This window comes from Pelodiscus sinensis, chromosome 20 (assembly GCF_049634645.1).
Source record: "Pelodiscus sinensis isolate JC-2024 chromosome 20, ASM4963464v1, whole genome shotgun sequence".
Classification (NCBI taxonomy): Eukaryota; Metazoa; Chordata; order Testudines; family Trionychidae; genus Pelodiscus; species Pelodiscus sinensis.
In genome coordinates, this window is record NC_134730.1 from 19,911,115 (window position 1) to 19,931,990 (window position 20,876).

At 53.2% G+C, this 20,876-nt stretch overlaps 2 protein-coding genes across 6 annotated transcripts in view; one reads left to right on the forward strand and one right to left on the reverse strand.

Annotated features, from left to right (window-relative positions):
- TEFM (transcription elongation factor, mitochondrial) lies at positions 1 to 6,006 on the reverse strand. Of its 2 annotated transcripts, none has more exons than XM_075903856.1 (4): positions 5,890 to 6,006; positions 3,211 to 3,680; positions 2,862 to 3,011; positions 1 to 493 (listed from the first exon to the last, which is right to left on the reverse strand). In XM_075903856.1, exons 1-4 carry the CDS (start codon positions 5,924 to 5,926, stop codon positions 56 to 58), a joined length of 1,095 nt encoding a protein of 364 aa, XP_075759971.1. In that variant the 5' UTR covers positions 5,927 to 6,006; the 3' UTR covers positions 1 to 55. The 2 variants fall into 2 exon arrangements, with proteins under 2 accessions (XP_075759971.1, XP_075759970.1); XM_075903855.1 differs by lacking the exon at positions 5,890 to 6,006 and adding an exon at positions 4,010 to 4,763.
- Positions 4,972 to 20,876, forward strand: part of ADAP2 (ArfGAP with dual PH domains 2) — a 25,236-nt gene continuing 9,331 nt past the window's right edge. Inside the window, exons 1-7 of one of the 4 annotated variants that reach the window (XM_075903859.1) lie at positions 4,972 to 5,252; positions 10,279 to 10,501; positions 14,275 to 14,405; positions 15,634 to 15,725; positions 17,387 to 17,472; positions 19,090 to 19,199; positions 19,875 to 20,021. In XM_075903859.1, the coding sequence (XP_075759974.1) occupies positions 10,411 to 10,501; positions 14,275 to 14,405; positions 15,634 to 15,725; positions 17,387 to 17,472; positions 19,090 to 19,199; positions 19,875 to 20,021 (657 nt within the window). In that variant the 5' untranslated portion in view covers positions 4,972 to 5,252; positions 10,279 to 10,410. Of the gene's footprint in view, positions 5,253 to 5,897; positions 6,006 to 9,669; positions 10,159 to 10,278; positions 10,502 to 14,274; positions 14,406 to 15,633; positions 15,726 to 17,386; positions 17,473 to 19,089; positions 19,200 to 19,874; positions 20,022 to 20,876 lie in introns of those variants that run through there. The other 3 variants (XM_075903858.1, XM_075903861.1, XM_075903857.1) reach the window with 3 other exon arrangements.

Below are 20,876 nucleotides of genomic sequence, written 5' to 3' on the forward strand. Positions count from 1 at the left end.
CTCGATTAAAACAGATTGAAGTTTATTGTGGTTCTGCTCAAATAGTAAAAAAGGCTTAAGTAGTGTTATTTAATATTAGAAGTTCATAGAAGGCAAGAGCCTGTAGTACTGAATCACACATTTCCTCATCTCTGTTTTGAGTAACTGAAGAAAATAGGTTTCTGTAACGTACCACCTTGTTCCTGGGAAAGGACAATCGTGGCTGTTCTTGGGTAACGGATTGCAAGAGAAACTGCTTCACAAGATCCATTCCACTAGTTCGAGAGTCTCCTACAATTAATCCAAAGTGTTTTCCTACAGTGCTTCGGGCCATACTTACTACTTTGTGCTGGCCATCTTGTATAAATGCCTTTTGTAATAGGACATACAGCATGGCTTCCACAGTACGAAGATGTAATATTATAGGAAAGAGATTCGTATTCTGAACAGGAAGTCCGTTTTTTTCCAAAATATAAAGATCAGCTTCAGGAATCTTAGACACAACTGAAGAAATCTAGGAGGGGAAATAAATAAGCATGAATGTTAACACTAAGAATGCATTTAAGCCAAAAATTAAAGCTACAGCTTTCATAGCGACTGTCTCAAATCTGAAGGTGGTTTCTATTAGGTGGCTATTATAAAAAGCTACATTTCACTTTTGACCAGATTATATAGTCTTCAGGAAAACTTTATCCAGTCTGTGGGAATGTTAATGAGACATGTCCAAGCTGCACATTTTTACAAGCTCTAGTCCTGTACTGCTCTGAAGAGCATTTGTTTGAGTCAGTTTAAAGATACTGCAGTCATGGTGAATATGGGGAGAAAAAGCAGTTAACTCAACTAGTTCTTTGGTGCATGTACACACATTGTACTAGGAAGATGTCAGTATAAATACCATTATAAGCTGCTCAGCCTTAGTACTTTAAGACTACATCTACACTGCAGGCTTTTTGCGCAAGAACTGTTTTGCGGAAGAGTTCTTGTGCAAAAAATCTTCCACAAGAGCACAGCCACACTGCCATGTGCTTTTGCGCAAGAGCATCCATGGCAGTGTGGACGCTCTCTTCCACAAGAAAGCTCCAATGGCCATTTTAACCATAGGGGCTTCCTGCCCAAGAAATTCATGTTGCCTGTTTACACTGCCCTCTTGTGGAAGAGCTCTTGTGCAAGAAGGCTTATTCCTCCTGGGGAGAGGAATAACTCCTCCAGAAGAAGCCCTGTTTTCTGACACTATACTGTAAATTTACTTGTGCAAGAACACGCATGCAGTGTAGACAGCTGGCAAGTTTTTGCACAAGAACCATGCAATGTAAACACAGCCTAAGGGTGCATCTAGACTGGCAAGATTTTGCGCTTGCGCAAAAACTTGCCAGCTGTCTACACTGGCCACTTGAATTTGCGCAAGAACACTGACTTTGATGTACAAAATCAGTGCTTCTTGTGCAAATACTTTCCCGCTCAGGGATAAGCCCTCTTGCACAAGAATACTTGCGCAAGAGGGCCAGTGTAGACAGGCACCTTAATTTTTTGTACAAGAAAGCCTGATGGCTAAAATGGCTATCGGAGCTTTCTTGCACAAAAGCGCATCTAGATTGGCACGGATGCTTTTGCGCAAAAGCATCCTTGCCAGTCTAGACGCTCTTTTGCGGAAATACTTTTACCGGAAAAACTTTTCCGTTAATAGTCTTTCTGCAAAATCATGCCAGTCTAGACGTAGCCTAAGGGTGTATCTTCTCTGTAACTGAAAACCCACACCTGGTTGTGGCAGCTGAAGTAGGCCTCCCTCCAGCCCCAACTTGATGCAGCTGCTGCACCGCCAGCAGGCCCCCCCCCTCCACCATAGGACCATGCACCATGGGTTCCCAGAGTGACTCTGTCTGGGAGAAGAGAAAGAGAATATTTCCTCCCCCACTCCCATCAGTGTCTTTCTTTCTTGGTGGGAGGGTGCAAAGGTTTAACATGCTCCACCCCCCCCAGGCTCCCAACTGGCCTGGGGGCAGGGAGGGTATGTGTGTGTAAAGTCTCATGCCACCAGGGGCACGCAGTGCCTAGAGGGAACCACCACCTGTTCAAAACAGTTGGCAGTTCTCTTTAGGTGCCGGGTGCCCCAGGCAGGGTATGGGCGGGAGACAAAGACTTCAGATGCTCCCCACCCCCAGGCTAATCAGGGTCTATGGGCAGAAGGGTACTTGAAGTCTCCTGACCCCACTCCTTCTGGGGTGGCCAGCAACCACTTCCAAAATTACTAAAGTGGCCCCTCCTTCAAAAGTCACCGATGTGGGAGGCTCCCAGAGTTAGGGCTCCAGCGTGAGCCAGAACATCTATACCTCAGTTAAAGAGCCCCACAGCCTCAGTCATGCGAACCCAAGTCAACTGGCATAGGCCAGCCACTGATGTCTAACTGCAGTGTGAGGGGAGTGGGCGCATCTCTTCTCCAAAACCTTGTACTAGCAGAGATCCCAAAAAACTTTTGGAAAGAAGCCAGCTTTCCCACTTCTGTCTGCCACTTAAGTCCTGCAACCATTGACGGCAGGATAAATTTTGGGACTACTAACCTGCTACATTCTTTATCAAAGGTTGATTGCAGTAGTTATAGTTCTACTTTACACATGTTATAGAATTCCCTTTTCCACTCTGAAGAACATCTAGATCCCGCTCAAACTAGCAAAAAGCAATTTAGAAGTACAGCTAAAAAGAAAGCCCTTCCTTGGAAAATTAAGTCAAATTGTACACACTGTACCATGACAGTCAAAAGAATAAGCAATTTAAGACTAACAAAGAGGCAAGGACCAGGTCTGGATGAAAATGTAAAGGATTCTGGCAGTGGTACACCAAAGCCCAGGAGTTAAAGTTTATTAAAGTCTCAAGCACACACTACTTACTTCTTCCAGATACACTGCTGGATTATAGGCTCCTTTCATGAATCTAACACACTCTTCTTGTTGCCAGTCACAAACTGTTAGGTTTCGATCAACATGAGCCCATGCAATTTTACGGGTGCCAAAAACAACAGACACAATGCTACCTAAAGTCTGAAAAGGGGAAAAAAAATATTATTCTGCATTTTGAAGATGTAACGCACAAATTATTTGATATCTTAGAGTAAAATACTGCTTCTTAAAAATAATGTATATACTCAAAATTATTAAAATTATTGATTTATGGGAATAACAGAAGTTTATTCTGAAAATAAGAGTTTCTTGTTAAAATCAAATTAAAAATGTTATATACCTCCAACCTCTCTCTCTCTATTTCAGGTTTAATAAACCTCACTGAAGATCTGGTGTCTTGTATTTTTCTCTCTCTTCTATCTCCTTTCTCAGATGGATCGAGGATAAAGTTACACACTTTAACAACAGTTTTATACTGAAAGAGGGGCACTGCCAGTAAACTCTGCAAGTTCCGAAATGGTCCATTTTTTTCCCTATGCTGAATTACATTGCCAGACTTTTTTCCTCTCAATAGTTTAATGGCTGAAAGTTCTCTCTCAGATGCTGTGTTGAGCACTTGCAGGATGGCAGATTGTTGTTCAGGGGAGTACAAATTATAAAGTTCATCTTCTGGTGTCTTGAGGTTTTGAATCGCTGTTGGGGAATTGATGCAGTTGTGTTGTACAGAAGATATTGATTTTTTCTGACATGAGGAATGGTGCAGGGACTGAAGCTGATATGACACCAACCGGACATGAAAAAAATACTTTCCTGAAGAAAAATGAGTTAAAATAATGTATTAACTTACTGAGCAGATACAACCATACCACTTTGCAAGGCACCCATTTCATAAATTCACTTCTGTGCCAATATAGAGAAGTTTGCCAGCCTCTGAATTCCCTTTAATTAAAATTAGTAGCAGAAATGTAAAATTTCAAGCAGGTTATAGAAAAATGAGTTAGAGAAAAGAGGTCACCCATCATTTTAAACTTCCTCTATTTGGGTGGGTTTAATTAAAATAGGTTCTCACCCATTAATGAGCAAGTGTTCTACGATACATACTTAAATCTAGCCCTGGTAAGTAATGACCCAATCCCAACCTGTGAAATGAGTTGACTGCTTCAATCTGTTTCTTAGGGCAGTGGTTCTCAAAGTGTGGTCTGTGGACAATCTTGCAGGTGGGCTGTGTAGGCCCAGGGCTTCCCCCTCTCTTGCAGCAGGGAGCCTGTGCTGGTGTTCATGCCCCATACCCACCCCCTCCTCCCCAAAGTTACAATGCCAGGACTAGTTTCCTACTGTGGGAGGGGGAGGTGCACATAAGCCTCATGGTCCAGATCCACACACTGCTGTTTCTCCTTCCCCTGCCTGGGGGAACAATAGCACAGGAAACTGCTCATCTGGAGGCTTTCCCCGCTAAGCCCATTGGCCAGAATCACAGCTAATGGGAGCAGTGCTTGGGAGCAGCAGGAGGCACGGAGCCAGGTTAAGTGCCCCCCATTTTCCTCAGGCTCAGACCTTGCACTCCCATCCCCTTCATGCATCCCCTCCCTCTGAAACCCCCACACCCTCAGTCTGCTCCTGCACCCTTCTGCCCACACAGACCCTCCGCCCAGCCCACTTTTGCACCCTACCTCCCATTCAGACCCTGCACCCACACCTCTCCTGCACCCATTTTATTATCATGGGTGGTTGGCTGGTGGTCTGCATAAAGATCTGTGTTAAGCGGAGTGGGCCATGGGCCACAAAGTTTGAGAACCACTGTTTCACAAGGTAGGTGCCACTTTCACATTCACAACCGCTACTAGCTGTTCCCCAGATGGTAGCTTCAGCAGAGGCAAAGGAGCACGAAGACTCAATTACCCTCTCAGCCACAAAGGCTGCTCCTCTGAAGCAAGGTTGGCTTGAAGCCTGTTGGCAAAGAAATGGGGTTGTATTGCCACTACCTATTTTACAAGTAAATGGACCACTTTGATCCACAGGATTGTAGAGCAGCAGCAGCAGGTCAGTGCCTTGAAGGGCAAATTTCCCACCATTCACCGAGGCCTCCTCTATGCCAGTGGTTTTCAAACTGCAGGTTGTGACCTAGTACTGGGTCATGGAATATCAGGCACTGGGTCTCATTGCTGCATGGAGATCAAGAAACCAGCTGAGTGAAGGCAGCTACCTGCCTGGCCTGGCACCACAGACACAGCTGACAACAGGATTCATTCCTAGGGGGAAAGGGCTCTGCACACTGCCCCAACCCCAAACTCTAGCTCCACACTCCCATTGGCTGGGAACCTGCTACTGGCTGGTTTTGGTGAACAGCACCCCCGCTGCACCACGGACCAGGAGCTGCTCAAGGTAAGCCCCTCCTGACCCTGCCTTGAGGTCCCCCCCCAAAGCTCTCCTCTGACCCCCCCCCCCCCTCAGAGACCATACTCCAGTGGTTCCCAAACTTTTTGGCATCACGACCCCCCCCCTTTTAGATTTTTGAAAAACCCTCCCCCCAAAAATAGCAAAACTTGTTGAGCAAAAAAAAAAGGAACTGAGCAGGGCAGCAAAACTTGATGGGGGGAGGCTGGGCTGTCTCGCAACCCCCCCTGGAGTTTCAGGGGGCACGCTTGGGACCCCGCGCTCTACTCTAGTTATGTTGGGTCGCAGACACCAACAATAGAAGCTGGCTGGGGGGGGGGGATGTGACAACCACCGCCCTAAGCTAGGAAGCTCTCCATGGATTCGCTGAGGCCCTGAAGGCGGTTCCCCAGCCCCAGCCCAGCTCCGCGCTGTCTGAGCAGCCGAGGGGACCGAGTCCAACAGGGCCAGCGGGCTCCTGCAGCTGCCTAACCCCAGAACACGGCGCCCCCCCCCCCCCCCAGCCGGCACCTTCCCAGGGAGCCCCCCCCCCGGACTCGCTCCCCCCGCCGCCCAGGCAGATCGACGGCTCCTCCTTAAACCCCCTCCCCCACCGCCGGACTCTCCGCCCCTCCCCCCTCTCTACCGCTCCGCAGCAGGCTCGGGAGCCCTCGGAAGCTCATCCTGCCCCTCCCCCGCCGGGCCGCGCGTCCCCGCCCGCAGAGCGCCCGGGGAAGTGAGGCCCCCGCCCCCGCGCGGCTGGTAAGAAACGTTCCGGCCTCAGGCTGGGCCTGGCTCCCCGCAGTGGCCTTCCCCTGTAACTGCCACCGAGCGGGAGAGGGGGGAGGGGTAGCAACATGGCGCGTGCGTGAGAGCCCCGCAGCGCCCAACCCCCCGAGGCTCTGTGCGTGACCCACAGCCCCGCAGCGCCCAACCCCCCCAGGCTCTGTGCGTGACCCACAGCCCCGCAGCGCCCAACCCCCCTAGGCTCTGTGCGTGACCCACAGCCCCGCAGCGCCCAACCCCCCCAGGCTCTGTGCGTGACCCACAGCCCCGCAGCGCCCAACCCCCCCAGGCTCTGTGCGTGACCCACAGCCCCGCAGCGCCCAACCCCCCCAGGCTCTGTGAGTGACCCACAGCCCCGGAGCGCCCAACCCCCCTAGGCTCTGTGCGTGACCCACAGCCCCGCAGCGCCCAACCCCCCTAGGCTCTGTGCGTGACCCACAGCCCCGCAGCGCCCAACCCCCCTAGGCTCTGTGCGTGACCCACAGCCCCGCAGCGCCCAACCCCCCGAGGCTCTGTGCGTGACCCACAGCCCCGCAGCACCCAACCCCCCTAGGCTCTGTGCGTGACCCACAGCCCCGCAGCGCCCAACCCCCCTAGGCTCTGTGCGTGACCCACAGCCCCGCAGCGCCCAACCCCCCTAGGCTCTGTGCGTGACCCACAGCCCCGCAGCGCCCAACCCCCCCAGGCTCTGTGCGTGACCCACAGCCCCGCAGCGCCCAACCCCCCTAGGCTCTGTGCGTGACCCACAGCCCCGCAGCGCCCAACCCCCCCAGGCTCTGTGAGTGACCCACAGCCCCGCAGCGCCCAACCCCCCTAGGCTCTGTGCGTGACCCGCAGCGCCCAACCCCCCTAGGCTCTGTGCGTGACCCACAGCCCCGGAGCGCCCAACCCCCCTAGGCTCTGTGCGTGACCCACAGCCCCGCAGCGCCCAACCCCCCTAGGCTCTGTGCGTGACCCACAGCCCCGCAGCGCCCAACCCCCCCAGGCTCTGTGAGTGACCCACAGCCCCGCAGCGCCCAACCCCCCCAGGCTCTGTGAGTGACCCACAGCCCCGCAGCGCCCAACCCCCCCAGGCTCTGTGAGTGACCCACAGCCCCGCAGCGCCCAACCCCCCTAGGCTCTGTGCGTGACCCACAGCCCCGCAGCGCCCAACCCCCCGAGGCTCTGTGCGTGACCCACAGCCCCGGAGCGCCCAACCCCCCTAGGCTCTGTGCGTGACCCACAGCCCCGCAGCGCCCAACCCCCCTAGGCTCTGTGCGTGACCCACAGCCCCGCAGCGCCCAACCCCCCCAGGCTCTGTGAGTGACCCACAGCCCCGCAGCGCCCAACCCCCCCAGGCTCTGTGAGTGACCCACAGCCCCGCAGCGCCCAACCCCCCGAGGCTCTGTGCGTGACCCACAGCCCCGCAGCGCCCAACCCCCCGAGGCTCTGTGCGTGACCCACAGCCCCGCAGCGCCCAACCCCCCCAGGCTCTGTGAGTGACCCACAGCCCCGCAGCGCCCAACCCCCCGAGGCTCTGTGCGTGACCCACAGCCCCGCAGCGCCCAACCCCCCGAGGCTCTGTGCGTGACCCACAGCCCCGCAGCGCCCAACCCCCCTAGGCTCTGTGCGTGACCCACAGCCCCGCAGCGCCCAACCCCCCTAGGCTCTGTGCGTGACCCACAGCCCCGCAGCGCCCAACCCCCCTAGGCTCTGTGCGTGACCCACAGCCCCGCAGCGCCCAACCCCCCCAGGCTCTGTGCGTGACCCACAGCCCCGCAGCGCCCAACCCCCCTAGGCTCTGTGCGTGACCCACAGCCCCGCAGCGCCCAACCCCCCGAGGCTCTGTGCGTGACCCACAGCCCCGCAGCGCCCAACCCCCCCAGGCTCTGTGCGTGACCCACAGCCCCGCAGCGCCCAACCCCCCTAGGCTCTGTGCGTGACCCGCAGCGCCCAACCCCCCTAGGCTCTGTGCGTGACCCACAGCCCCGCAGCGCCCAACCCCCCTAGGCTCTGTGCGTGACCCACAGCCCCGCAGCGCCCAACCCCCCGAGGCTCTGTGCGTGACCCACAGCCCCGGAGCGCCCAACCCCCCTAGGCTCTGTGCGTGACCCACAGCCCCGCAGCGCCCAACCCCCCTAGGCTCTGTGCGTGACCCACAGCCCCGCAGCGCCCAACCCCCCCAGGCTCTGTGCGTGACCCACAGCCCCGCAGCGCCCAACCCCCCGAGGCTCTGTGCGTGACCCACAGCCCCGCAGCGCCCAACCCCCCTAGGCTCTGTGCGTGACCCACAGCCCCGCAGCGCCCAACCCCCCCAGGCTCTGTGAGTGACCCACAGCCCCGCAGCGCCCAACCCCCCCAGGCTCTGTGAGTGACCCACAGCCCCGCAGCGCCCAACCCCCCCAGGCTCTGTGAGTGACCCACAGCCCCGCAGCGCCCAACCCCCCGAGGCTCTGTGCGTGACCCACAGCCCCGCAGCGCCCAACCCCCCCAGGCTCTGTGAGTGACCCACAGCCCCGCAGCGCCCAACCCCCCCAGGCTCTGTGAGTGACCCACAGCCCCGCAGCGCCCAACCCCCCGAGGCTCTGTGCGTGACCCACAGCCCCGCAGCGCCCAACCCCCCCAGGCTCTGTGAGTGACCCACAGCCCCGCAGCGCCCAACCCCCCGAGGCTCTGTGCGTGACCCACAGCCCCGCAGCGCCCAACCCCCCCAGGCTCTGTGAGTGACCCACAGCCCCGCAGCGCCCAACCCCCCCAGGCTCTGTGAGTGACCCACAGCCCCGCAGCGCCCAACCCCCCGAGGCTCTGTGCGTGACCCACAGCCCCGCAGCGCCCAACCCCCCGAGGCTCTGTGCGTGACCCACAGCCCCGCAGCGCCCAACCCCCCGAGGCTCTGTGCGTGACCCACAGCCCCGCAGCGCCCAACCCCCCTAGGCTCTGTGCGTGACCCACAGCCCCGCAGCGCCCAACCCCCCGAGGCTCTGTGAGTGACCCACAGCCCCGCAGCGCCCAACCCCCCGAGGCTCTGTGCGTGACCCACAGCCCCGCAGCGCCCAACCCCCCGAGGCTCTGTGCGTGACCCACAGCCCCGCAGCGCCCAACCCCCCTAGGCTCTGTGCGTGACCCACAGCCCCGCAGCACCCAACCCCCCTAGGCTCTGTGCGTGATCCACAGCCCCGCAGCGCCCAACCCCCCTAGGCTCTGTGCGTGACCCACAGCCCCGCAGCGCCCAACCCCCCTAGGCTCTGTGCGTGACCCACAGCCCCGCAGCGCCCAACCCCCCAAGGCTCTGTGGGTGACCCACAGCCCCAGAGCGCCCAACCCCCCTAGGCTCTGTGAGTGACCCACAGCCCCGCAGCGCCCAACCCCCCTAGGCTCTGTGAGTGACCCACAGCCCTGCAGCACCCAACCCCCCTAGGCTCTGTGAGTGACCCACAGCCCCAGAGCGCCCCACAGCCCTGGAGCGCCCAACCCCCCCAGGCTCTGTGAGTGACCTACAGCCCCAGAGCCTTGCAACCCCCTTAGGCTCTGTGCGTGAACCACAGCCCCGCAGCGCCCAACCCCCCTAGGCTCTGTGCGTGACCCACAGCCCCGCGGCGCCCAACCCCCCCAGGCTCTGTGCGTGACCCACAGCCCCCAACCTCCCTGGGGTCTGATCTGCAAGGGCAACAGCCCCCGGAGCTCCCAGCTCCCCCCACCCGAGCCTCATCTCTACGAGGCATAGCTTTGGGGCTCCCCAACACCCTAGAGTCTGAGCTGTGAGAGCCACAGCCCCCCAGGGCTCCTAACCCCCTTATGGTCTGATCTGCAAGCCTGACCGTCCCAAAGCTCCCAACTCAAAGGGCCTGACAGTCCCAAAGCTCCCAAACCATTTAAGGTCTGATCTGTGAGAGCCACAGCTCCCAACCCCCCTATGGTCTGTAAGGGCTGCTCACAGTACTGCCTCAGAGATCTCCTCTGGCCAGCGAAGGGGGAAAAGGGGCAAAGAGGAGGGGGAATTATTTGAGTTTCAGTACCCAGGAGGACAGGCCAAAGCAAGCAGGCAGGGCGGGGGGCGAGTATCCTCCCCTCCAATAATTGGTTCTGGCAACCATTGTTCCTCCATCTACACAAGGATTTTCCTGCCCTGGCTGGAGAGCTCCCTTGGCAGGTCCACACTCAGCAAACCCTGCAGTAGTGATGGAGGGGGGGGGGGGGGGAGGGTGCTGAACTGGTGGCAGAGGGGCGTACCCTGATGGACGATGACCAAGCCTCCCCCTCTCTCCCACAGAGGCTGGAGCAGAAGTCCCATTTCCTCATTTCTAGGCTAGTTCAGAACTGCAGCAGAAGTGACTGGTTCTGGGCTAGGCTGGGGAATTGCCCTGTGCACCCTTCCCGAAGTGGAGCGGCCAGGGGCAGGATAATGGCTCAGGACCGCAACAAACCTGTGCTACTGGAGCTGCTGACAGCAGCCGGAACGGGGAACTCCCATTGTGCAGACTGCGGGGCACCCGGTAAGAGGAAATGTTCCTATGGTGCAATTAGCCCCAATAGGCTGCCCCACTGCTACCTTTTTCCACTGCCTCAGACCTCCTCCCAATCCCTCCCCACTGGCTGCGAATCCCACCCTGGACCTCCCTGTCCAGGACCCCTTCTCTCCCCAGATTTAACTTTCACTCTGCAGGACACCTCTCCCTCCCTTGCCCATATTCCTACCCCCCAGCTCAGGACTTGTCTCTCTGGCTACAGAGGCACAGCTACAGCAGCTCTAGTGTGGATGGGGTGGGGCGGGGTGAGGGGGTGGCTTACTCAGTCCACAGAGCTCCAGTCTGCCTCTTTGGGACAAGGTTGAGAGCTTCATCTGCAACCCCAGAGCTCTGAGCCCACCTAGGGTCTGATCTGTCCTGCCAAACCAACCCAGCCTGGTGTTTCCAATGATCCTGCTGCCACTTAGTATCAAACTCTTATCCATCTGTGCTACTTAGTTACTTCCTGACAGTGGTCGACTCTTACTTGACAGAGTTCCTGACATCATGCTGAGATCAGCAGCAATAGCCTTTCACTTCTTTTATTAAAAGAATGTGAAAATGAGCAAAGCGCACATCCACGGCTGACACTTAAAGAGACAATGCGCATTTAAATATCTAGTCAATAAAAAAAAATGTGATGGTTTGTGATGGTCCCACTGCCCCTTAGTCACCTTGCCCTTTCTGTGATTTTACAATCACACTTTTTAATTGTTTTAAACATTTTTCTGTCTTCTGCTGCTGTGTGAAAGAACCACACAGATCACAGGGGCAAAGGATTGGGTTTAGAGAGGGACCGAAGAAGCCCAAGGTATGTTAAAGGCTGTCAAAACATGAGGGCTACGTCTACAATGGCAAGATTTTGCGCAAATACTTTTAACGCAAGAGTTTTTGCGTTAAAGTATTTGCTCAAGAGAGCGTCTACACTGGCATGTGCTTTTGTGCAAGAGATGTGCTTTTGCACAAAAGCATCCGTGCCAGTGTAGACGCTCTCTTGTGCAAGAAAGCTCTGATGGCCATTTTAGCCATTGGGCTTTCTTGCGCAAGAAATTCATGTTGCCTGTCTACACTGGCCTCTTGTGCAAGAACACTTGTGCAAGAGGGCTTATTCTTGAGCGGGAGCATCATAGTTCTTGCGCAAGAAGCACTGATTTCCTACATTAGAACGTCAGTGTTCTTGTACAAGTACTCGCAGCCAGTGTAGACAGGTGGCAAGATTTTGCACAAAATCTTGCCAATGTAGACACAGCCAAAGGCTTCATCTACACTGCAGGGTTTTTGTGCAAGAAGCTTTTTGTGGAAGAATTCTTGCGCAAAAACTTCATGAGCAAAAGTGCATCCAGACCTCAAAGCGCATCACAATTCCATGTGCTTTTGCACAAGAGAGCATCCACACTGCATGGACCCTCTTGCGCAAGAAAGTTCTGATGGCCACTCACAGAATGGCCATGAGAGTACCTATGCTTTTTGTGCAAGAGACCCCTGCGGAACGTCTACACTTGCCTTTTTGCACAAGAGCTGTAGTGCAAAAAGGGGTTATTCCTCATGGGGAGAGGAATAACTACCGCAAAAAGCCTTCTCTTCTGCTGATTTTCTTGCGCAAAAGCGCGCTTGAGGTGTGGACACTCTGCCAGTCTTTGCGCAAAAACCTTGTAGTGTAGACATCACCAAAGGGAACACACTTTGTCTCCCTAGTCTCTTTCAGTGATAGTGACCCCTGGTGTGACTTGAAGCAAAGGTCAGTGAAAACAAACCAGATGATGATTTTTAACTTGCTAAATGATGCCCCTTTAAACGAAAGCTTCTGTTTCAGTCCTCAAGCTGGTATTGAATAATAATAGCAATAATAATACTTTATAGAATCATAGAATCCTAGGGTTGGAAGAGACCTCAGGAGTCATCAAGTCCAGCCCCCTGCCCAAAGCAGGACCAATCCCAACTAAACCATCCCAGCCAGAACTTTGTCAAGCCGAGGCTTTATCTTTCTATAGGGCTCTTAATCCTTAGGCCTGGAAGTCTTTTCTAAAGATCAGTAAGCAGCATACTATTTTACAGATGGGAAAATAGAAGGAGAGAAACTAAGTCCAACATTTACTTTATGTGGCCACTATCCAGTGTTTCAGTTTTGGGGCCTTCACTAAAGCTCCTACCGGTCAGATTCATGGAGAAACATAGGTGTGGCGACACTGAGCATCACCACGCCTAACTCTGTGGAGCCTACAGAATCACTGTGTTACAGAGTCACAAAAGCCAGGACTCTGGGCTGCTCCCTGCCTAAACTGGCCAAGGCAACGCATATGTCCTGAGCCTCACCCTCTTAGGGATCTTGATGTGAATCTGGCTTGGAGGGAGGCACCTTCCTCTGCATGAGACTATTAGCTGCAAACCCTGTTAGGCACCTGTGCTGCTTCTGGAAGGAGCCAGAAGTTGCTTCAGTAGCCCAAGGCTGAGGATAGTCACCTGCCTGGGATGTGGGTGAGCCCCCATTTCAAGCCCTCCTCAACCTGAGAGGACAAAGGATTTGATACCCTTCAGGTGAGCACCTAACCACAGGGACAGGGATATTGGATATGGGGCTCCCTTAGATGGCCTGTTGAAGCTGTTCTAAAGGATCGAGAGTGGAAGGATCATGGGGCCAGCCACACAGAGAGGGACTCTGTGGCCTTGTTGGTTGGAACACTCACTAGGACAGAGTCTCAGGGTCCTGTCCAGTCCCCTGACTCCAGTCAATGATTTATCCACAGCAGGACAGACTGAGGGAGCCTCTTGTCAGAATATCTCATAGTCTGATGGCTTGGGCTGTCCCCTGAGATGCATGAGATATTCAAATCCTTTCTCCCTCTTCAAGGGGGACTTGAACCAGGGTTCTCCCTAACCACTGGGCTAACATTTCTGAGGGAGATCTGCCTCTTCTGTTGTATTGTGTCAGCTCACTGATAGGGCCTTGATCAGGTAGGCCAGCTGTGGCATGTGGGCCTCAGAGGTGAGCTAAGTGGAGGAACACCTATCCTCTACTGGCTCATGAAGCACTCTGGGCCTAGCGGTGTGGATGCCTGGTGTGGGCCTGCAGGCACGTGTGGTGTGCAGAGAAATGTGGGTGCATAGGGAACTTTTACTGCAAAAATCCAAGTCCCAAGCAAGTGTAGGCACCTCCAGGGTTTGGCAGTTCCTGTGGCAGAAGGGGCCTGATTCTGGGATTTAGATAGTGAGAGTGGCAGTTAGACACCAAGTCCTATTGTGTTTCTAGCCCTATGTGTCTAAATCACTTCTAGACATTGGACTTGGGCTACTAAGTTAGTTAGAAGTTTCTGACAATTGTACCCCAAGGGCCTAATTTCCAGTGGTACAGCGCATGCACAACTGTGTGCACTTGGCATTAGTGTAACACAAGTGGTCAACCAGGCGGCTCCTGTGCTCCCAGTAACAAGCCCAGCTTTTCCTCTGCTGTTGTCCTGCCCACCTGTACAGGTTTCCTCTCTTGCTTGTCATCCACATTCATTTTTAAACCAGATGTTTGGTAGCAAAAGCAGCAGAACAATGAGACACTTTAATGGCTAGTGAAAGCAGGTGCCATTTAATTGTCTGCAAAGGGGTCAGTCCCACATACACCAGGGTTGGATTTGACGCAACTTCTGATGTAGTTTTGATTAGAAGGTGACACTGCCCTCCTCCCCCCCCACACACACATAGTTGTCCCCTTTCCAGTGGCTTGATATATGCTCTGTTTTTACACTGCTGCCTTTTTTTCCATTTGTGTTTAGATCCCGAGTGGGCCTCTTACAAACTTGGAATATTCATTTGTTTGAATTGCTCTGGAATTCATCGCAACCTTCCTGAAATCAGCAGGGTCAAATCCCTCCACCTTGACTTCTGGGAGAATGATCTAGTAGAGGTACAGATGGAGAAAGCAAAAATTCACATCCAATCCGCTGCAATTCAGCTCATCCTTTTCTGTCCTGTGTTCCAAAATAGCCTGGTCAGATTAACAAAAACCTCACAGAGCCAAATTCATCCTTGCTGATGCTTCTGGGGATGCCTCTGGCCCAAAAAGTCAAATCAAAGCACACTAATAGGTGGTTGTGCCTCTGATATATTACGAAGGACCATTTATATAGCCCCATAAGTGTACATTGTGTTTTATAACAAGTATACAATGATTTTCACATATCTAGTGTCTGTGCATCACAATGCCCTTTTCAAACATGAATTCAGCCTCCCAACTCCCTGTAGGGAGGTATACATATTATTATCCCCATTTGACATCTGGGGGCTGAAGGTACAGTAATTCCTCATTTAACACGGGCCTGCTTAACATGTTTTCACGATAGCACGATTTTTTTTTTAGGGAAGGTTTTTTTTAATTACACAACCGTCTCCGGAATAACACAATTTCCCCAGCCGGCCCATTGCTGGCAGCTGCACGGGGCTTCCCCTGCCTCCCTGCAAAGCGGCGGAGGGTTCGCCCCTCGCCGCGCCATTCCCTGGCAACCCCCCCTTGCCAGACACAGTGCAGGTCCCGGCAGACCCATCACAGGGGCATACTCCCAACCCAATCCCCCTCCCTTCTCCTTCCCTTCCCTTTCCCAAACACCTCCCCTCCCTGCTGTAACCCTGTCCCTTTCCCCCCCCCCCCAACCTTATGTCCCGGTCCCAACAGACACCACTGCTTGAAACGCAACCCCCACCTTTTCCATTATTTTCAATGGGAAAATTGACCCCTCATAACGCGATTTCACTTAACACGATCATTTTCTGAAACATCTCTATAGTGTTAAATGAGGAATTACTGCACAGATATTATAGAGGAATCCTATTCCTCAGTTTCTTCTATCTTGTGTTTTAAATTAATCAGCAAGTCCCAGTTTTCCAGCACTGATAGTATAATGTAGATCAATATACAGGCTGAAATAAAGATCACACACACAAACGGGTGCAAACTGTCATGCCAGGGAGGAGATTATAAATGGCTAGAGACAAACACACTCCGCTGTGGGGAGGCTGGCAAAACATCTGAGCAAAGCACAATCCCGCATTTGATCCTAGTTTCTGTCATTCCATGTTCACCTCAAGGTATTGCTTTTTCTGGTTGCCACTCATCTAACTCATCTTTTGTCTTGCAGTTTATGAGGACTCATGGAAATTTCTGTGCCAAGGCTAAATATGAGGCAAAAGTCCCTCCTTTCTATTACATCCCCGACTCCAAGGACTGCCTGTAAGCTGCTATCTTATAGTGTCACAAACCTTTACAGATCAGGAACTACTGCTTGCCCATACATCTGTTTTCACTACAGATTGCTTCTCCCTAAACCAGGACTTCCTGGTCTGGCAACATCCGTGGTTCTGCCAGATCATGGATGTTCCTGGACCATAGAGCCCTGGGGTCGGGAGCCAAGTGGCAGGAGGGCCAAAAGCTGGGAGCCCTGCTGGCATGGGAGCCCAAAGGGACTGGCAATAACAGGGCCAGAGCTCTGGCAGCCCTCAGCAGCGGGGCGGGGGCCAGTGGCAGGGGGGCAGCCGGGGACGGCAGCAGGGAGGGCCAGTGGCAGGGGACTTCCCCTTGTTTGGCAAACTCCCTCATTCGGGACCACTCAGGTCCCGAGGATGCCACACCAGGGAGGTTCAACCTGTATCAATTTCCAGTAGGATGTTTGTTAATCTGAATGAATGTCAGGTCACGCCGGGCTGCAGAGGAAAGGGCCATTTGTCTGGGCTGTACCTGGTGTGTCATGAAGTGATATTTGGTTTGATCTTCTTGTTTCCAGTAGCACCTTAGCACCTCAGGTGGAGGGCTATAGTTGTAAACTTATTTTCCGTGAGAGGTGCTTTAATGGCTTCAACATTGGGATTTCTGGGGTCTAGAAGCCAAACAGCCACAGGTTCAGTCCCCAAGCATGTCTCTGTACCTGGAAGGTCATTAGACTTATACAGTAGTTCCATGCATTTGTATGAGGGAGATTTAAGTGAGGTAGGGAGCAGTCCTGGAGGTTTTGGGGATACGATTTGGCTCTCATAAGAGAGAGGCCTGGGCCGTGAATTCTAGACCTAGAGCTAAAACTCTGGAGGGTTGGACATGATGTTCCCAGCTTTAGGATTAGGCCTGTGTTCTAAATACTATTAACTCAGCTACTTTGTAACAGTATGACTATGTCTGCATGGGCAGGCCATTGGCTTGGGACCCAGATCTGTGACTTAAGTGGAAAGATTCAGGAGTACAACACGTTGCTGACACACAAGAGAGCCCCAGCCTCTAAGTTGGACACCAGCCATCCAGCTTTAGACTGCAAGGTGCAAGCAGGGAATCTGCTAATTACACAGCATTGAACCCTACCAGGGACAATGGTTTCTGTCTGGGATCTGAATGTTCCCCACATTCCATTTTGCAGCAGCTCTCGGGTGTTTCTAAGAGTCAGGGAAGCTGGGTTAGTTCTGTGGGTGGTTTTCATTTCCTCTCCTGTTCATTACATATATTTCCCCCTCCCTACAAAACCACCCATGTTAATTACTCTGCCCATTAGGGAGCAAGATTCTTCCTCCTGCTTGCATGGAAACTAGCCAAGAAAGTAACAGGAGACTTTTCAGTTGTGAACTTATATGAGTGGGAGTTTAGTTCTGCTGCCAGCAAATAGTCATTCCCACCAGCCTATGTTACCCAGGCAGGCAGCTACTAAACGTTTTGCCCTCTTCTCCAGTCATGTCTCTTTGTTGGCTTCAACTGCTCTCCTAGGAGACACGGGAGTGAGAATGAATTTGCAGCACTCAGAGGCTGTTTCTATGTGTCAGGGGGCATTGGGTGTCCACAGCTGGGAAGGGCTGTGGAATATCAGTGAAAGAAAACAGAAGCCGGCCCGACTAATTGCTATTTCCTCTCTTCAGGGTTTTAAAAGAACAGTGGATCAGAGCTAAATACGAGCGGGAAGAGTTTGTTGCCAGCAGTGTCTGCCATGAAACAGGTTCCTCAGGTGACTGTCTGTGGCGGGTTTTTAGTCCGATGAAGCAAAAGTCCCAAAGAACTGGAATCCCATGTGTGTCAATGAGGCTGGGGGGAGCTGGAGTGACTCTGTTTTCAGTCAGCTGCAAAACCTGCAGCCTGTTTGATCAGTTTGGGTGGGCAGCCAAAATCCTTTCCCCGGGGAGACCCAGCCTCTGAGGGTGGGCATCTAATTAAGGGGGGATGTTCACATTGGACGGCCGGCAAGTAAAAGGGGCATTTTCTTGCTTTAGGTCCAAGATGAGCCCCCAGATGCCTAGTTGGGGGAGGCAGCCTAGACAGTCGGAGCCACTCTGCAGCTGACTCTACAGCCTTGGGCAAGTCGGTGGAGGGTACGACTGCACTGCAGTTCAGCACCCCCGGCCAGCCCAGCTCAGCCAGTTTGGGTTTGTGAGGCTAGGACTGTAAAACTGCAGTGCAGAGACCCCCGTCAGGGAGGAGGGTCTCAGAGCCCGGGCTCTAGCATAAGCCCAAATCTCTGTAACTCAGTTGTACAGCCTAAGTCATCTGAAAGAGGCCAGTGTAACTGCAGTCTAGGCATTCCCTTCGGGCCTGATCTTCACAGGCGCTTAGCCCCTATGATACCATTCATTTCAGCTGGAGTTATGGATGTCAGCCCTGATCATACAGGGGACTGGTTGTTTGGCAGTTGCCCTCATGATGGGAATAGGGAGCCGCACCCTTGGGATTAGAAGGAAGCTCACTCCCCCCTTTCCTTGATCTTGGTCTTCCCAAGGAGGTTGTGGCTTTAGCAGAGCGCAACAGGACACTCACAACCTGTGCTTCCACAGGAGGCTGCCAAACATTCCGGTTGTGTCTCCGCTTGCACTTGCTTGATAAAGCTTTTGTTGTTCACAAGTGTTTAGTCCTCTCCCTTGTGCACAAGGAGGTTTTGCTGCGGCAGGCGGACGTGTGAACGCTGCTTCGTCGGCAGGCATGCTGTCCTGCCAGCAAAGCAAAACCCGCCCACTGGGGGTGGAAGTATTGTGTTGGCAAAAGTGCCGGCAAACAGCATTCACATGCACCGACTTTCAGTGAGAGGGCTGGGTCGACACGGCTGTGTCACTAAAAACTTTCACGTAGACACACCCGAAGTCATCTCCTTTTCCCCCTCTGCGAGGGGTCCAGATTCCCCATGGTTCAGGTGGCGACACAGAAGCCCAGAGCGACTCAGTTCACTGCCTTAGATCCACGTAAGAAGTAACTGGAGTAAGATGTACGCGTCGGGATTCCCAGTCCAGGTTTTGCTCTAACCACTATGCTCCACTGTCTTGTGTTCCTCCTGTAAAAAGGGGATTTTCAGTCCGGCCAGGGGTGTGGAGAGGGCTATGAAGAGAGGACTTTCGAATGGTGGAAGCATGTCATTAGGGTGAGGTAGATTGCTGGGATGTGCTAGGCTCAGCCTGGACTGAGGAACTTGAGCTGACCTGCAGTGTCTCTCAGGATTGGGACCTGGGTGCCAGAGCGAATGAAAGGGGATCATTCTCCTTAGTGTGTGAGATGGAAACGAATGCCTGGATAACCACTTAGACCCTGTGCTGCTGTGACCCTAGTGCTCAGATGCCCTCGCTCTTGGTCCCGTCTGCAGGCAGCCGTGAAGGGTTCCTGTGGAAGCGCGGGCGGGACAGCAGGCGGTTCCTCAAGAGGCGGTTCCTCTTGTCGGCATGGGAGGGCGTGCTGAAGTACTACACCAAAGAGGTGAGGGCCCCCACCGGCCACGGGCAAACCAAACGGTGTCCAATCCATCCAGGACATGATCACTCTCCCCATAGGCTCAGCTGCTGAACAGTTTGCTGCCAGGCCCACCTTTGCATTTGAAGGGAGGTTGGAACCCTGTGCCAGGTAACACCTGGGATGTTTGATACGTCTCTCTTCCTACCTGGGAGCAGCTGGCCCTTTCCTCCATCTCCCTGGCAGCCCCACCCTCCATCTCACTGATGAACCAGGGTGAAGAGACTTGGGCAGTTGAGCCGGAGGAGGAGCCGGGCTTCTTCAGTTGGTGCTCGACAGTCAGTTCTGTGCCCTGCTGGCTTCAGACATTTCAGGAAGCTGGTTTGCAGCTCTCTAAGGGCCCGTCAGTCATCGGGATGTTAACCGGTGAGCATACCAGGAAACAGGAGGCTTGTTGGTAGGCTTCTCGTTTAACCAGCCCTGGCCAGTGAACTCCGGTGGTCAGCCGCACCCAGCTGGAACAGAACCTCACGCTGCAGTGGGCCCAGAAAGCAGGCCCTTGATTAAAACAGTTAACCAGTTAAGTGCTATCATTCAGCTGGTTAGCTACTTAAACCTCCCTAATGGGTGATTTGTCTCCATCGTTCCTGATTGGCTTCCGTCAGGGTCACTGCTGACCCGATGACTTTTTCCATTCCCCAGTCTAGAGGTCCGAAAGCTGTGATTAGCATAAAAGATCTGAACGCCATGTTCCAGACGGAGAAGATCAGAAACCCCCATGGGTTGCAGATCACATACAGCAAAGAAGGTCAGATGAGGAACCTCTTTGTCTATCATGAAAGTGGTAAGGTAAGTGCCCTGATGATTTTGTAATTAATAAGGTAGACACCTGAGCACAGGGTCTGCAAGCCCTGGTCTACATGAGGCAGGTCTTGTGAAAGAACCCCCCCTTATTTTGAAATAATAAGCAGCGCATCCACACTACCATGCCCATTATTTTGAAATAATGTGCTGGTTATTTTGCAGTCTGTACTCCTGCTTTCCTTGGGGAATAACGCTTATATTCGGGGTAGCCGAGTTAGTCTGTACAGGATAAACTTAAAAAACAAAAAAAAACCCAAAACTGATCTAATAGCACTTAATAAACGAACAAAACATGTAGATGGTATCATGAGCTTTCATGGGCACAGCCCACTTCTTCAGATGACTGGAGTTTTGAATTTAGGAAGTGCAGACCCAAAATAAATAGGGGAGAAGACAGAAGGAAAAAAAAGGAAGGGGGCGGGGGCAGGAAACAAGGATTGTCTATTTTGCCTTCCTGTTTTTCACTTTGATTTTTTCATAACCTCTGCTCCTTGTTTCCAGTCCCCCCTTCCTTTTTTTCCCTTCCCCCGTCTCTGCTATTTATTTTGGGTCTGCACAACTTAAACTCATAACTCCGGTCATCTGAAGAAGCAGGCTGTGCCCACGAAAGCTCATGATACCACCTATATGTTTTGTTAGTCTTTAAAGTGCTACCAGACCAGAGGTTTTTTTTTAAGTTTATTTCAAAATAATTATTTTGAAATAGCATTCATGTGACTGCTTCGCTGCTGCTATTTCGAAATAACTCCTCAGAGTCAAACTAATTAGTTTCCTCAGGCTTCAAGTCGAGATAGTGCATCCACAGTAACGGAGCCTGCCTTGAACTAATTTCGAGGCTCT

Bases quoted from the DNA above. Each gene is read 5' to 3' on its own strand.
- TEFM (XM_075903855.1), bottom strand. From the start codon at position 4,157: ATGGGGCATGAACACCAGCACAGGCTCCCTGCTGCAAGAGAGGGGGAA. The intron at 3,681-4,009 runs GTTGGGATTGGG...ATTTTTCTTCAG, and splicing joins GCAGTCAACTCATTTCACAG to GAAAGTATTTTTTTCATGTC. The intron at 494-2,861 runs GTAAGTAGTGTG...TTCCCCTCCTAG, and splicing joins CAGCAGTGTATCTGGAAGAA to ATTTCTTCAGTTGTGTCTAA.